This window comes from Mytilus galloprovincialis, chromosome 3, assembly GCF_965363235.1.
Source record: "Mytilus galloprovincialis chromosome 3, xbMytGall1.hap1.1, whole genome shotgun sequence".
In the NCBI taxonomy this organism is placed as follows: Eukaryota; Metazoa; Mollusca; class Bivalvia; order Mytilida; family Mytilidae; genus Mytilus; species Mytilus galloprovincialis.
The window spans coordinates 85,236,008-85,250,617 of record NC_134840.1 but is presented as its reverse complement, the minus strand read 5'-3'; the positions used below and the strand labels follow the sequence as shown (position 1 = coordinate 85,250,617).

The 14,610-nt window shown below is 30.9% G+C and overlaps 1 protein-coding gene across 9 annotated transcripts in view; it reads left to right on the top strand.

Annotated features, from left to right (window-relative positions):
* Positions 1 to 14,610, top strand: part of LOC143069207 (uncharacterized) — a 77,801-nt gene that overhangs the window by 26,740 nt on the left and 36,451 nt on the right. For 8 of the 9 annotated variants that reach the window (XM_076243728.1, XM_076243726.1, XM_076243730.1 and 5 more), the window contains 5 exons: positions 706 to 795; positions 1,996 to 2,076; positions 3,165 to 3,296; positions 7,825 to 7,866; positions 8,628 to 8,898. In XM_076243728.1, the coding sequence (XP_076099843.1) occupies positions 706 to 795; positions 1,996 to 2,076; positions 3,165 to 3,296; positions 7,825 to 7,866; positions 8,628 to 8,898 (616 nt within the window). The remainder of the gene's footprint in view (positions 1 to 705; positions 796 to 1,995; positions 2,077 to 3,164; positions 3,297 to 7,824; positions 7,867 to 8,627; positions 8,899 to 14,610) is intronic. The other variant, XM_076243727.1, reaches the window with a different exon arrangement.

Below are 14,610 nucleotides of genomic sequence, written 5' to 3'. Positions count from 1 at the left end.
TGGTTGTTTTCAAAATGTCCAGCAGCAAGTATTTAAAATTCTGTACAGGAACAATTTAACAATGTATCAACTGGTATGGAAGTTGGATGGACAGATTATATTGACTAGAAAATCAGGGCACTTCATCAGGCCACCTACAACCCCATTCAAGAGTTGTTGCCCTTGTTCTTGAACTTGCCATGAGTGAGGAAGTGACATTCTTTCAACACATACTTCTTCACTTAAAAACTAAAGGTGGTTGATTAGGTATGAAACAGTAAACATGAAATTCCTTCATCAGACTTTGGTAGAGCTGTTGAATTTTATCTGATTATTCTTCAAACATTTAACTCTCACTACAGGTGATCTATATAATAGAGAGAATACATGTTTAATCACATTTATAATCACAACGTAAATAATTGCAGTGCAGTGGTTGGATGAGGTAGACGTAGCTAGTAACATGATCAGTGCCATACTTTGATGTGCGATATTCGAAGAAATTGTGTTAGATTTATAAGATTGACTATTAATTTATCGAAGCTTTCAGGTATATTAAGGAGCCATATTTATGTAAAATGAAAAACATAATTTCTTATTTTCTATATATATATCTTGTCTTGTGTCTGCCAGGGATGGATATAGTGTATAGTTTTAGTACCTGATGTCACGATGAATGGGTGGATTAAAATTGTAGACCAGTAATTGTGACATTTTTCTTTTCAGTCACAATCCGTGGACAAAAGACATGCTGTGATAACGTTCGACCATTACCTGAACAGGTTTAAGATTAAGGATCTTAGTACAGTTAACGGGGTAAGATTTTTATTCAGTAAATACTTTTTGTTTAAATAGTGATGATAGATAAGTCTTAGTTTGGCATATGAATGTTTAATTAGTATTTTCTAGTATTAGAGATTGTCAAGAAATATAAATGTATTTTGTTTATACACTTTAAAACTTTCGGGTTTACTTCTCAAATTCATAAGTTTTTATCATCTTCAACGATAGACAGTCTGTACCATATTAAAGAAACCTATAGCTTATTGTCCCTAGTCTTGACAAAATGTGAACAATTTAAAAAGAGACCTGTCCATAACACTAAATTCTATTTCATCAACCTACAAACCAGTACATGAAATCAGTTGTATGCATAGTTTTAGGGGGATGTTGATCTTTTACTGATGGGGAGTGTGAAATTTTTCAATCCAGAATAAATTCTACCTTCTATTTTGATAATTATGGTAAAAGACTTTTGTGACAGGCTGCAACTTTTAGACTTTATCATGTATATATAAGTCAGGTGTGGATTTTGAGGGGGCCAGGAGGCCGCCCCCAACCCACTTTATGAGAAAAACATGGTTGATAAATTGGGGGATCATTGAAGCATGACTGGAGAGGCCCCCTCTTATGAAAATTTCTGGATCTGCCACAATAGTTTGATTTTAGCACACTAGGAAGTGCTTTCAGAGATGAATAAGCAAAATGGAAAAACCTGATTTCAGACAGCAGCACTTTAAATACACAAGCACTAAAGCATGACATTTTAATGTACATATCCTTGAAAATTTCAATGTTAATTGTAAATCTTAATGTATAAATATTCATGGCAACAAAGTGTTTTATGTATCTAACAGAAACAGATGCTTTTGTTTAACAGAAAGCATATAGATTTATGTTTTTTCAAATTTCATTTTTTTTCAATACATTAAATATTAAGGTGTACAATTCAAAACAGTTATGAATTTGTTGGAAGAATGAAACTCAATAGGTTTTTACATAAAATAAGTTTTTTGCAGTTTCATGTGTAAAGATTTTTAATGAACCATGAAGATATGAAATTATGAACCAAAATTTTCACCTCAAGTAGGTTTTTTGTGCAGTTAATATTTGATGTAAGATTTAAATAAACTACTTACATACAACTATAAACAAGTTTCTCATTGTCAAATTTAAATGAATATGCAATTTATTAAAATGTTTATGTTTTCAAAATACAGTGTTTATTTTTTGTAGACCTATGTGAATAACATAAGGATTCAAGACCAAGAATATGTCACCTTAAAACATATGGACTCTGTCAGACTTGGAACTGATATCCTTTTTATAAAACATATGTCATCGTTTCCATGACATTAGAAAACAATGAATCATGGGATTTTATATTGAAGTATACAGGTGAATAGCAAACTTTGCTTAAAACAGTTGGGACTTAAGGCTAAATCATGGTAAATATAGGACAAGAGATTTTCATAGAGATCATTTATTTATTGTAAATGGATAGAGAAATTAAAAATATTCTGAGAATTTAGAAATTGATTCCCAGATAGATGGATTTATATTGATAAAATAATATATTGGAGTAATTAGACAAGGTAGATTGCCTATAGAAAGTTTTAGGATAAATTTTCTAGCATACACATGAATCAGAAATAGATGCTTACTAGTTCATGATTTGTTTAGCTGAAAGATAAATATTAAAAAATTTACATTAAATTATTTTAATATGTACATTCAACATGTAAAACATTCAAACAGAAAAGATGAAGAAAAAAATTTATGACACTAAGCATCTACTTCTAGGGATTCATAAAACACTTTAAAGTATATCCTTTGTCTCTTTATATTGTGATTAGGACCTCATTAAGCCTATGTGAAAACATAATAGTTGATTTGAATTTTAACATGATATCATATTGTGTTCTAATGATGTATTTAACGAAAAATATGAGTTCTGAATAAGATTCACCATACAAATATTGATGTTTTTCAAATGAACCGTGATTAGATCACCTTAGTCTCTCAGAGATGATTTTTTTCTTCCTGACATCCTTGCAGGTCATTATGATACTACTTTGACCTAAGAAGTAATGAAGCAAGTATTTGAGGCGTTTTTCCTGTATCTATTGTCATTTTATGGCACTAAATTGAAAATCATTTGCAGCTTACAATATTATAATGACCACGATAAATGATGTCAGCTGGAAAAATTAAATTCCCAGCTATGATGTCATTTCATTTGTCATAAAAAACAGATGTTACCAAGTTAAAGTTATCAAACTGATTGTTGTAAAACTTAGAAAGAAATAAAAGTGACTAATTCTTCATATTTAGTTTGTATCCATGTGTTTCGTATAAATTTCGGTAAAAAAATGGATATTTTTCTCCTTAACACTAATCTACATTCTATGGTTTACTACATGGAACAGATCGAAGAGAAATCAGCGATAAATTTGGATGATGACATCAACATTCCTCCCCCACCTACAATGCCGGCCTGGGCGACAAGAGAATTAGCATCCTTAGCCGAATGTGAGGTAATTTATCTTTGTAACTGAGGGTGAAGGTCATGACCAAATTTTACATGACATTTCAGCCAGGGCTTAACTACATACCTCATTAAACTTGTTTTTAAATTAACTTACTGGTTTAATCAAATGTAAATTTTGTATATTGAACCCATTGTTAAATTTTACCCTTCAGCTATTGGTATTAAACACCTGGGTTTTAGATAATTTACTTGTTTCCTATTCTTACGTAATACAAGTTTCACTATACATGTATTAGGAAATACAAATGTAAGTTTTATATAAGATAGCTACATAACTGGGTTACTATAGAATGTTTAAATTTTATAAGGTACCAGGCGTAGATATATTGTGTTGTTGCAGCTATCCAGAACCCTGTTCCTCACTTAATACATTTTGAAACTAATGAGGACAAAGATATTCAAGAGTGTTTCCCCTTCTCCATAACTGAAATTCTTGATCTGCCCAAGAATGACTTTTTTGTTCTTTTGTGTAGAGTATATATCACTGTAATATTACTTCTATTTGTGGATCCCAGTTTTCATGAATTACTGTTACTGTGTATTCGTTAATATCGTTAGGTACCAATTTTTATGGATTTCATAGGTACAAGGGAACCACAAATTTAAATATTCAACGAAGACTTTGCCAAAACCACCAAATTGAATATCCACACATATGCAAGTTTTCCTCTAACCACGAAAAATTTGTACCCAGGAAAATAAATGAACCACAGTATCAGTTGATGGGTTCCTGATTTATCTAAAATTTGTGGTTAAGAGCTTGTACAACTAGTACAAAAATTCTGTATCTGTTGACTTCATAATATTGTGGTGCTGTTGAAACAGCAAGAGATCTGGTACATTGAACGATCAATTATTAATTGATGAAATATTTTGTAATTGTCTCATGACATTAAAAAATCTGTCAATCAATCAATCAAGTTATCAATCCTTGGGGATCTTCTTCATTATTATCAGCAGCAGTCATACCTAACTAAACTCAAAGTTGGGAAATATTTGAGTAATTGTTGACGACAGATCAGAATTACATGTTGAAATGAGTAATACTAGGGAGGTATGGGCTGATTTACAAAAACAGGTGTAAATTCTCCTCTCTCAGAAGAATATCGGAACTAATAACAGAATGACATAGATCAAACATAAAGAAGATTCGCCCTATCTTATCTTTTGATCTTATCAAGACAATTTGTATGAAATATAGTTATTTATATTGACATCTGAACGAGGAAGTTTAATAGGCATGCAACATTGCAAGATTGAATACATTAGAATCGTAAGATATATTTGGCAAGAGGTTAAAGTATAAAGATATTATATAACTTCTTGTGAAATACCTTTATAACTAAGAGAAGATTAAGTATTCTTTGAGAGAGGATTAAGTACTTTCAGCTCGCTTTCATTAACTAGGAGCATTCTTTGATGCAATTTTATACAGTATTATTCTTTTTAATATGAAGCTTTTTCTGTATTGACTCTCACTGTCTTTTCCCCTGTAGTACCATTTTTTTATTGACAGATCAAAATAATTATAGGGTAAGGGGAAGGGGAGGATACGGTTCAGCCTGTCACATGTTCATATGCTTGATCTTGTCAGTTTTTTGTTTTTTGGGGTTGTTTTTTTTTTGGCAGGATTTTTGGCCAGTCTCTTTTTTTTTTTGGGGGGGGGGGGATTGCTGTATCCTAGATATTTGGCCCAACATTCACTTTTACAGATATTAACAGATTTTCTTTAACCCAAAGACAAACAACAGTACAGAAAACACACCATAGAAAACTGAGCAACGCAAATCCCATAAAAAATTGGGTGAACTTCCTTCATATATTGCTAATTTTCTGGCATTTGATGCTTGTGATGAACACATATACAGGGCAAAATAGAATCTAATTAATATATGTATAAAATTATGATGAACAGATTTCAAAAACTTTTGAGTTAGGGAATACTGGTTTGTCTCTGACTGGTATAAGTAGAACACAGAATAATCAACCACATGTTTAATTTATAGAAGTATATAACCACATAGTAATGTAGACATAGGTTTTACCTGTCTGATGTATTATTGATCAAGGATTATTTACCTGCCTTTTGATTAAAGGTATTCAGGTGTAAATTTTTCTGAGGCCGAACTATAGTTCTGCATGAGAGTAAGAATGACGTGGATGAAAGAGGTGCTGTTTTTTGTACTTTAAATAGATTCTTCATTCTATTCTTCCTTCTATTCTATTGTGAATTATCTAAAATCTTTTGGGATGAATAGAGCTTTGTCAATATTTTATCAGTTTATAGTATTCTTTATAATCGGGACACATAGAAAAACAAATACTGTGAGAAGATGGCATTACTAAGTACACATGACCTTGATAATATTTGGGGTTAAAATTATGGTTTAGAAATTTTGTAAAGATTATTATTCAAAAGATGCTTTGACCATCCCCTTAAGAAGTTTTAAAAAGATTGAAGATAGCAGAAGATGATTAAAATGCAGAAGTTTAAATATGTCCAACAACAACAAAAAGAGGAAATTAAACAAAAACCCATGGTAAACTGTAGCTCTTTTCATTAAAAATCATAGTCTAAAATTGATCATATTAAAGTTAAACTGCAATGTTCATGACTTATAAATAATTTTTCTTGTAAGATTTTTTTTAAATTAATTGCTGATAGGTAAAAACATATAGGTGGTCAGTATGAATTAAATTACATGACCTTGACTGGATGGTGTCAGACTTGTCTGACCTCAAGCTCAGTTATTTGTTTTTATTATTTATCTCATGAACATCTACCCCATATATTTTTATACTCTAGGCCATCAACTGCATCATAAATACTAATTTCAATTAGAAGACAAATCAGGGTCTCCAACTCATCCCCCTGGTGGGTAAAATGAAATGTGACTTTCATTTGTGAAATAATAGAATACAAAAACAAAGTTGCAGCATTTTAGTGTATAATATGGCCAATTTATTGTAAAGTCTAGCATAAAATACTTGTACCATAAGTTCTTTTTTATGGATGGTTGATGGGACAAAGTCTCAAAATTGTGTACAAAAGGGGAAAAATTAATCGGTAACCATCTATGAATTTATTTAACAAGTATACATTTACTAGATTGAGTTGATTATTTGACAACTTTACATTCTTGTATAGATGAATAAATTTACATAGAAAGTTCAAGGTGGAAGTTATATGTAGGCAAACTAAACCATTGTCAAACAACTTTAAAAGGATATTGCTTATCTGTTAAACTAATACCTATGTATTGAACTTATTAAAGACAACCATTGTATCAACAAACAATTTTATTTGTAGATCATTTTAGGATTTATCAATGTAGAATAATTGCCTTCTGAGCATTAAATTTTAAGAATATTAAATTTTAAATTCTTGAGATTTTAAATATGTAAACTTGGCAAGCTTTCTTATTACTTACTATAACAATTAGATAATGAATATTATCATCTGAAAAAGTAGGTGAAGTGTACTTTTGAAATGGTATAGGCAGATCCAGGAGCCCTTGAATGAGGAGGCCTGTTACCCCTTGTGTGGGTTAAATTTTCTTGATTATCACTGAATCACTGAAGCATAACTGGAGCAGACACCCTCTTAGGGCAGCCTGACCCCCTTCTAGATCCACCACTGAAGGTGTATATTCTATAAAGAGGGATACATGTAATGTATAAAGAAGAATTTTCAAGATGCTTATAATGTAATTTGTCTTTCATACAAGATACTGTTTCAAAAGGGAGAACTGTCAACACAATCATTGTGTTCTTTTATTTTATTAAGTAAAGTACCATTTTAAGACAGAGAAATATTAAAAATAGTGTTAGAAAAGTACTAAGGTGTTAAATAGGTACACAATTTTGAGCCCCTGAAAAGAAATACTTGATATTGTATGTATAGGAGAAAGTTTGTATGAAAGGTCACTATTCCTTTCTTATATTACAAACCTTCCAATATAGCCTCAGTGGTTGAGTGGTCTTAGTAGTTCATCTATAAAATTACTAGCCTGCCTGGGTTGTGAATTTTAAACTCACAGGTGTGTTTGATTCTGATCTTGATTTACTAGAACTGCTACTTTTCCTGATGAAGGTTTTTGGTTTTCTCTGGTATTTCCAACTTCCTACACAAATACAAAATGGCCATCATGTTATAGCATAGACTGCTGAAAGTGGTGTTAAACACCAACAATCAATCATATATTGCAGTATTCAATCATAGTATTCATATTACATTTATTCTTCTTTTTTTATATATATATATGTCTGTTTACATGCTTTGATATATATATAAAAAAAAATCAGTACATAACAAGTCTGCATATGTGAAATTATTCCTATTACAAACCTCCTTATGTGCCATTATACATTCTATACGTTACAAGCATGCTGCTATTGTATGAAATGTTATGCCTACCCTTCCAAATCTGCTGGTGTAATGCAATTTTCATTTCTTATTTTAAAAGCATGTTTTGTAAGCTTGCTTTTCTAATTATGATTCCTTTTATTACAAGCCTGCTTTTGAAGGAGTATATATTCCTATACAACCTATTATGGTAGGTATATTACACAATTTACAATTCTTATTTATTGCACCCCAGTATTTTGCATTCCAAAAAAGCAAAAAGTGCTTATGTGGTTTACCAATCATATGATAATGAAAAAATAGAAATGATATAAGCTTGAATATTTGTCTGGGAACTGATCAAAATTCATCAGTTGATCAAATGACTGATGACTTTTTAATTATGAAAAACTAGAAAATCAGCATGAGGAAAAATCATACAAAACATTCAGAGCCAAATGTCTAGAAAGAAGATTTAACTTTCACTTTAATTTGATGACTAGTGATTTGTATGTGATGTTCTCAAAATGTAGAATTCAATTGAAATATTACAGACTGTAATATCTAATTCTCATCTTTCAAGGTAACCTGCAACAAGAGGTTGCGCATTGTCATAGGCTATGGTGATGGTTGCTTAATTTTCCTTATAATCTATTTCCTTCTGCCATGCGAAACATTTTCTTAAATTTATAAGAAGTAGAATACAGTTTTACAGTAGTTTGAGTACATTTAAACACTCAAAAATTTCCGCTCTTATATTACACATTAAAAAATTTAACCAATTTTTAAGAATGGTTTACCAAAGGTCATTTTGGCAACTGGCAAATGCAATATTTGCTGACTGGCAAATTTGCACGCATCTTGTTTTTTCATAAACTGAGTACCAAAATATTTAGTTGGACATTGTAAATGTGTCACTTTCGTTATTGACAATATTGAATTCAATTGTTTCATTTAATTTTTTTCTTTCAGGGCTGTATAGCAGAACAGAAATTATGCCACACATGTGGAGGAGAAAGAAAAGATGTTTATCTAGAGGAAGAAGAAGCTGAGGATGAGGTCCACATTCACACAAGTCATCACAGAGACAAAACAAAAGATTCCAATACATGGCCTCGAAAGAGGGTCAGAAATACTCAAAACATTGCCACATTCTTCCCTGATAATAGTAGTTTTGATGATTCTGAAACTGGTCACAGAATATTAAGGGGTGAAGGCAGCATACCAGAAAATCTTCCTCCAGGTTAGATATTGATTATTATTGCCCTTCTCATTATATATATCACCCTGCTCAGTTGCTCTATAATCTTGTATCTCAAGCTTCATAGCATTTGGATGTGAGCAGAAATCATCAGTGGCAATGTCTCAGGAGAAGTTATTAGCTTAAAAGTCTTTAAGGATGGTGGCAAAGGCTAGAAATAGTATGATAAACAGAATATATTACTGTCTGTGTAGAGATATCTTAGAATATCAACAACTTGACACAATGAGATTCCTTTTAGATCTTTTGCTGCACTCTCTTACATTGCGGCTCACTGCTGATATTTAATGATATCAATGTGTAGAAAAGCTGATAACCTATTCTTTTCTCTGTTTTATATCCATAAAAAAACATTTGTTCATATGCTTAATCATCTCCCTTTGTTGATTTTGCCACATGTTAAAATGTTTACATTGTTTAAATTTAACTATAAAAGGGGAACAAGACATATAAAAGCTAAACCTATCAAAACTGAATGAAAGGGGACCAGAAAAAGAACAATTTTACTACACAAGTTACATTATAGATTCAGTCTTCACGATGAACTTTTAAATCTACAGGCCCGGAGCTCAATTTTTGAAAATTTTTAGTTAGATTCTGTTGGCCTGTAGATATAATTTTTACAGGCCTGAGAGCAATTTTACAAGCCTGGGCTGCCAAGGCTGCCACTCAGCGTGAAGACTGTAGATTTTTAGAGGTCAATGTATGAGCTTTAACCAAAGACTTATATAGCAAAATCTTTGTTCTGTATACTATATATTGAAAATAATCTTTCTATGCCAGATGTGTTTTTCTAGCTCATCCTCTTACTATTTAATTATTTCTGGGTCTATGCTTTGAAAGTCTTTTTACCATGATTAGCTGAAGTCAGCATATTTTAATGGGAACAAAATTCAGCCATTTTTATAAAAAAAAAAACCTTGATTAAATAGATAATACATTGTAGATACAAGTACCGGTATCTCAACATTTATTCTATTGAAATGAATATTTTTACTACTTTCTTTTGTTGTTAGGAAAATAATAGTACTATTGATCTAGCCAAATTTACAAGATTATGAATGACTGTTGAATAGAGAAAAATATCTTAGATCCACTCTAGTCATACTCCCTAAATTTTGCAGATAACTCTTGATAAAAAATTTGTATAATTGACAACTTGCAGGAAAATACATTACGAGCCAGTCTAAATGCCTGTGTGTCTTTTGGTTATTTATGTCTCTGGGTTTCTGCATGATTGATGTATCTTACTCACAAATAAATGGTATAGATAGCGCAGTAGAAAAAAGAGGCAGACATTACCAAAGGGGCAATAAATATTTGGCAAAAACTAAAAACTATGAAAAGGCAAACAACATGAATAATCAGTCTTCAAAACTCTTCAAAGAAAAATAAACACTGAGCAACCCAAACCACAGTGAAAATGGGGTTTGATTTCAGATGTCTTTCGTCAAATAATATGTAGACAGATATTAAAATTTATTTCTATAGCACTATGTCATTTATTACAGAACATTATCATTTAATTTTTTGTACTTTGACAGATTTAAGCTTTTATCAGTTTAAGAAATGGTACATCTAATTTTATATCACTTTACATTCCTAAAAATCATCATTTTGCCAATTTTATCTCTCTGTAATTTGCATGTATGCCAAATAGAATGTTTGCACAACATGCATTTTGTAATATTTTGAATGCATTACAAGGCATTTTCTTAAAACTAAGCAATATCTAGACATGTGTATTTTTATCTCTGGATAAAAAGTGAATAAGATCAAGGAGAAGACCTTGACTGCAATTTTGCAGATTTGTTAGTATGGAAGTTGAATTTCAATACACAAATACAATCTTTAATAAAATTGAGAATGGAAATGGGGAATGTGTCAAAGAGACAACAACCCGACCACAGAACAGACAACAGCAGAAGGTCACCAATTGGTCTTTAATACAGCGAGAAACCTCCAAACCTAGAGACGTGCTTCAGCTGGCTCTTAAACAAAAATATATACTAGTTGTGTCTAGTTCAGTGAAAATGGACATCATACTAAACTCCAAAAAATACACAAGAAACTAAAATTTAAAAAGCTGTTCATCCAAAATTTATGTCTCATTTCATATTTATAAAGTGTCTTTAGATACTCTTAAGCTATGTTTCCTTAGTTCTTTGTCATTTGAACTCTGGGGTATAGTTGACTTACTGGCAATCATACCACATCTACTTTTTTGTACCAAAATTGGTCAATTTAAATTTAGTTTACCGTTGTTTACCTCCCCTTATGAAAAGATGTAGTTTTATATTTTACAAACCAGCGTTTTGTTTTCTAAAGGCCTCAAAATATATATCCTGATACACATGTATGTCAAGATTTCTATTTTAAAATCACAAAAGTACTGTATAATTTTTTTTTTGGCAATTTTTACATACAGTGGAAAAAACCTATAATTTACCTTGGATAGGGTTTAGAGTTGTGTCCCTTATTTACCATAAGAGTTCTTTACAATTCTTATGGTGTAAGGAAAATTTATTGATCAGATTGATTTTTATAATTATGGTTTCATATTTTACTTTAATAATATTGATTCATTGAAAAAAGTATTTTGTTGTGTCTTATTTTCATTGCAGAGAGGAACTGTTATCAAAGATCACAAGATTAACTCCAAGACTGTTCTCTAAAAGTACTCTTAAATATTCCTTTTAAAAAGTGATTGTTATTTAAAGGGGTATATTCAAACCTCCCATTCCAACCTAGGAACAGGTTTGACCTTGACCTACTGTAGATATTTCTTTGATGATAAGTAAAGTCCCAATAACACAGATGGTGTACATAAGCCATTTTTATCTGTCATAATTTTTTATATCCTCATAAAAATTTTATTGAAGAAATGACAAATTTGGTCAAGTTATATGGATTTTGGTAGATATAATCCTCTGTAGTATGTTAAGGAAGAATCAATATAGCCCATCAATAGGAAATAAATGGTATATAATAAAACGCTGTGCTATAACGATACGGCCAACTATAGATTGTCTTCTTATGTTGATGCCATAGGACATTTTGTTGATTACTTGGATTTTAAGGGAAATTTCGTCTTTCGGGGTAGGTTTTTTCATCATTTGTTGTTGTATTCTTAGGAAGTTGACTTTGAGGAGGTGTTAATTAGTGATTAAAGAAGTTTTTTGGTAGAATGTTTTCATGGGGGTAGGTGAGATAAACAACCTTCAATTTATGTTAATGAAAAGCATAGTAATAATTTTTTCATGAGAAAATAGTCTTTAGTGATTTCTACAAAATTGTTATCTCATACATTAAAGTCACTCTACAGTATGTTTTCTGAGGATAAAAAATGATGGCAGTTTTGTATATAAAAACTAAGGAGATGGAAATTATGTAATCGACTGTTGCTGCCTTTTTATGTTGACACATAATAATCTTGAGTTTTTGTTCAATATTTGGATACTTAAGTAATACTTTCTCAATAAATATCCCTCTAAAGAACTACTTAATCATATAATTCTAGAAAGTTCGTAACATTTTCAGACTTTTAAAGTTTTATTGAACTTTGTGATGTAATTTTGATTGTTTGTATTTACCATACATGTAAACAAACATCTTCATAGTCAATCAGAAGACCTACCTGGCAACTATATATGTACTTAATCTAAAAGGATAAAATTTCAGGGTCAAAGGTTTGAATTTCGTAATCGATCACGTCCCATTATTGGTACCGTTCATTCTGAAATGAACACACATTGAATGTGATATTTGAGTAGTCACCTGATAATATATTAACTGCCTATTGATAAATATTTTAGTTACCTACTTAATTTAGGATCAGGATCGCTCTTGTCTATTAATCATAGCTCCTTGAACACTTGACAAAAGGGGGCCTCCTGCTAATGTGTAATGTAACCACTCTATAGAACGGTCAAATAACCTACGACAATATCACATCATTCATAACATGTTAGTAAAAGAAATTAAATACTATATTTTATGTTTGATAATTATATTTGATGTGATTTGTTAATTGTGGGTCTATTATGTTTCAATCAATCATAAAACTTACATATACGTAAAACTTCATTCATATTTTACGTTTGAAGAAAATTTCAATAAGTTTTATCAATGAATCACATTAAGTTTTGTAATTGATTTGTATATATATGAAAGATGAGAAATATACATTTAAGATTATGGGAATATAAACTTTGATTTGTAACCTTCTTAAAACCTAGACAACTGACCGATCATGCATAAACAATAAAAAGCCATTTGAACTTTAAAATCTGACAAGAATTATTGATATTTAAATAGAATCGCTATCTATAATAGATTTCGACCTAGACTTATTATTTATACTTATTGTGTATTTCCTATGACAAGTTGGCGGTCTTCCATACGGTCTCAACCTTGATTGTAAGTCTACTACTTGTACATTTGCTATAATTTTTGATCAAGGACAGAAATATATAACAATGGATTATGTGTGATAAGGAGGGCAATTATTGACAGAAAATGGACTACTATTAGGCATTATTATGGCCCATTTTTAACTCATTAGGGTAAGTTATGGTGGTTTTAGATAATATATCGGAAATGTCATTTGTGGGAAAAAGTGTTATTGACAAGGGCATGGTAAACATACGGGAAGATAACTTTGTGTCCTGGATAATGGTTGAATCAGAGAATAATTTTCTAAATTTTCGGTAAGACGTATGTCATCATTCAAAAGGGATTACATTGAATAGACACTTTCAACATATTTAATGTAAACATGCACAGTTTTGTAAATTGTTGTAAAATACAATTTCCGGTAAAAATCAATAAATACATTGGGGAAATAATACATGAAAGTAAATCACAGTTACAGCAATAATATCAAAATTCTAATGGTATAGCCTATATTATTCATATTTAGTTTTATCATTCAAAGGTGATCTTAAAAATCAATAGTGTATGTAAATAAACAGGTTTGGGGAGAAAATTATGAATGATGATTCACCATAAAGAGAAAAGACATGCACTCTTGAATATGCAGTGTTAAAGTCTGAATCTCCAATCTATTTCAACAAAAATAGTAAAGAAAGGATTAGAAAATACTAGAAACGGATAAGTACTGTTAAACAGAACCAAATCAAAAGATAACAAGCATGAATAAATACATTTTTGCTACAACCTAAATCATACATGTGTAGCACATTTTTCCTATCAACTGATCAGTACAATTTGATTTATTGAAGAATCAATAGGCATTAAAGTAAAAGTTGTTGTTGTCAAAAATCTTCTTTTAGGTGGTTTCCCTTCAGATTCAATACAGTTTAATCAGATGTTGATCGAAATTGAGTTCAACAACTGATATTTTTATGCCCTGCCTTCAATAGTTGATTGAAGGATTGGTTGGTGCTTAACACAACTACCATCACTATTGCGCTATGTTGTTGTGGTCAGTATTCTCTATGGAGGAAGCTAGAGTGCCAGAGAGAAGCACTGACCTATGGTAGAAAAAACTGCCATTCCTAATCAAATAAGATTTGGGTTGAATGCACAACCTCAGCTTTGACATGCTAGTGATACAGTAGCTCAAATACCAATCTGGCCACTTTGGCTCTACCTACAATAGTAAAGGGGCTTTTTTTCTGATCTGTGTCTTAGTATGTTTTCAAGTTAAAGTTCGGTTTAATGTACTATGAG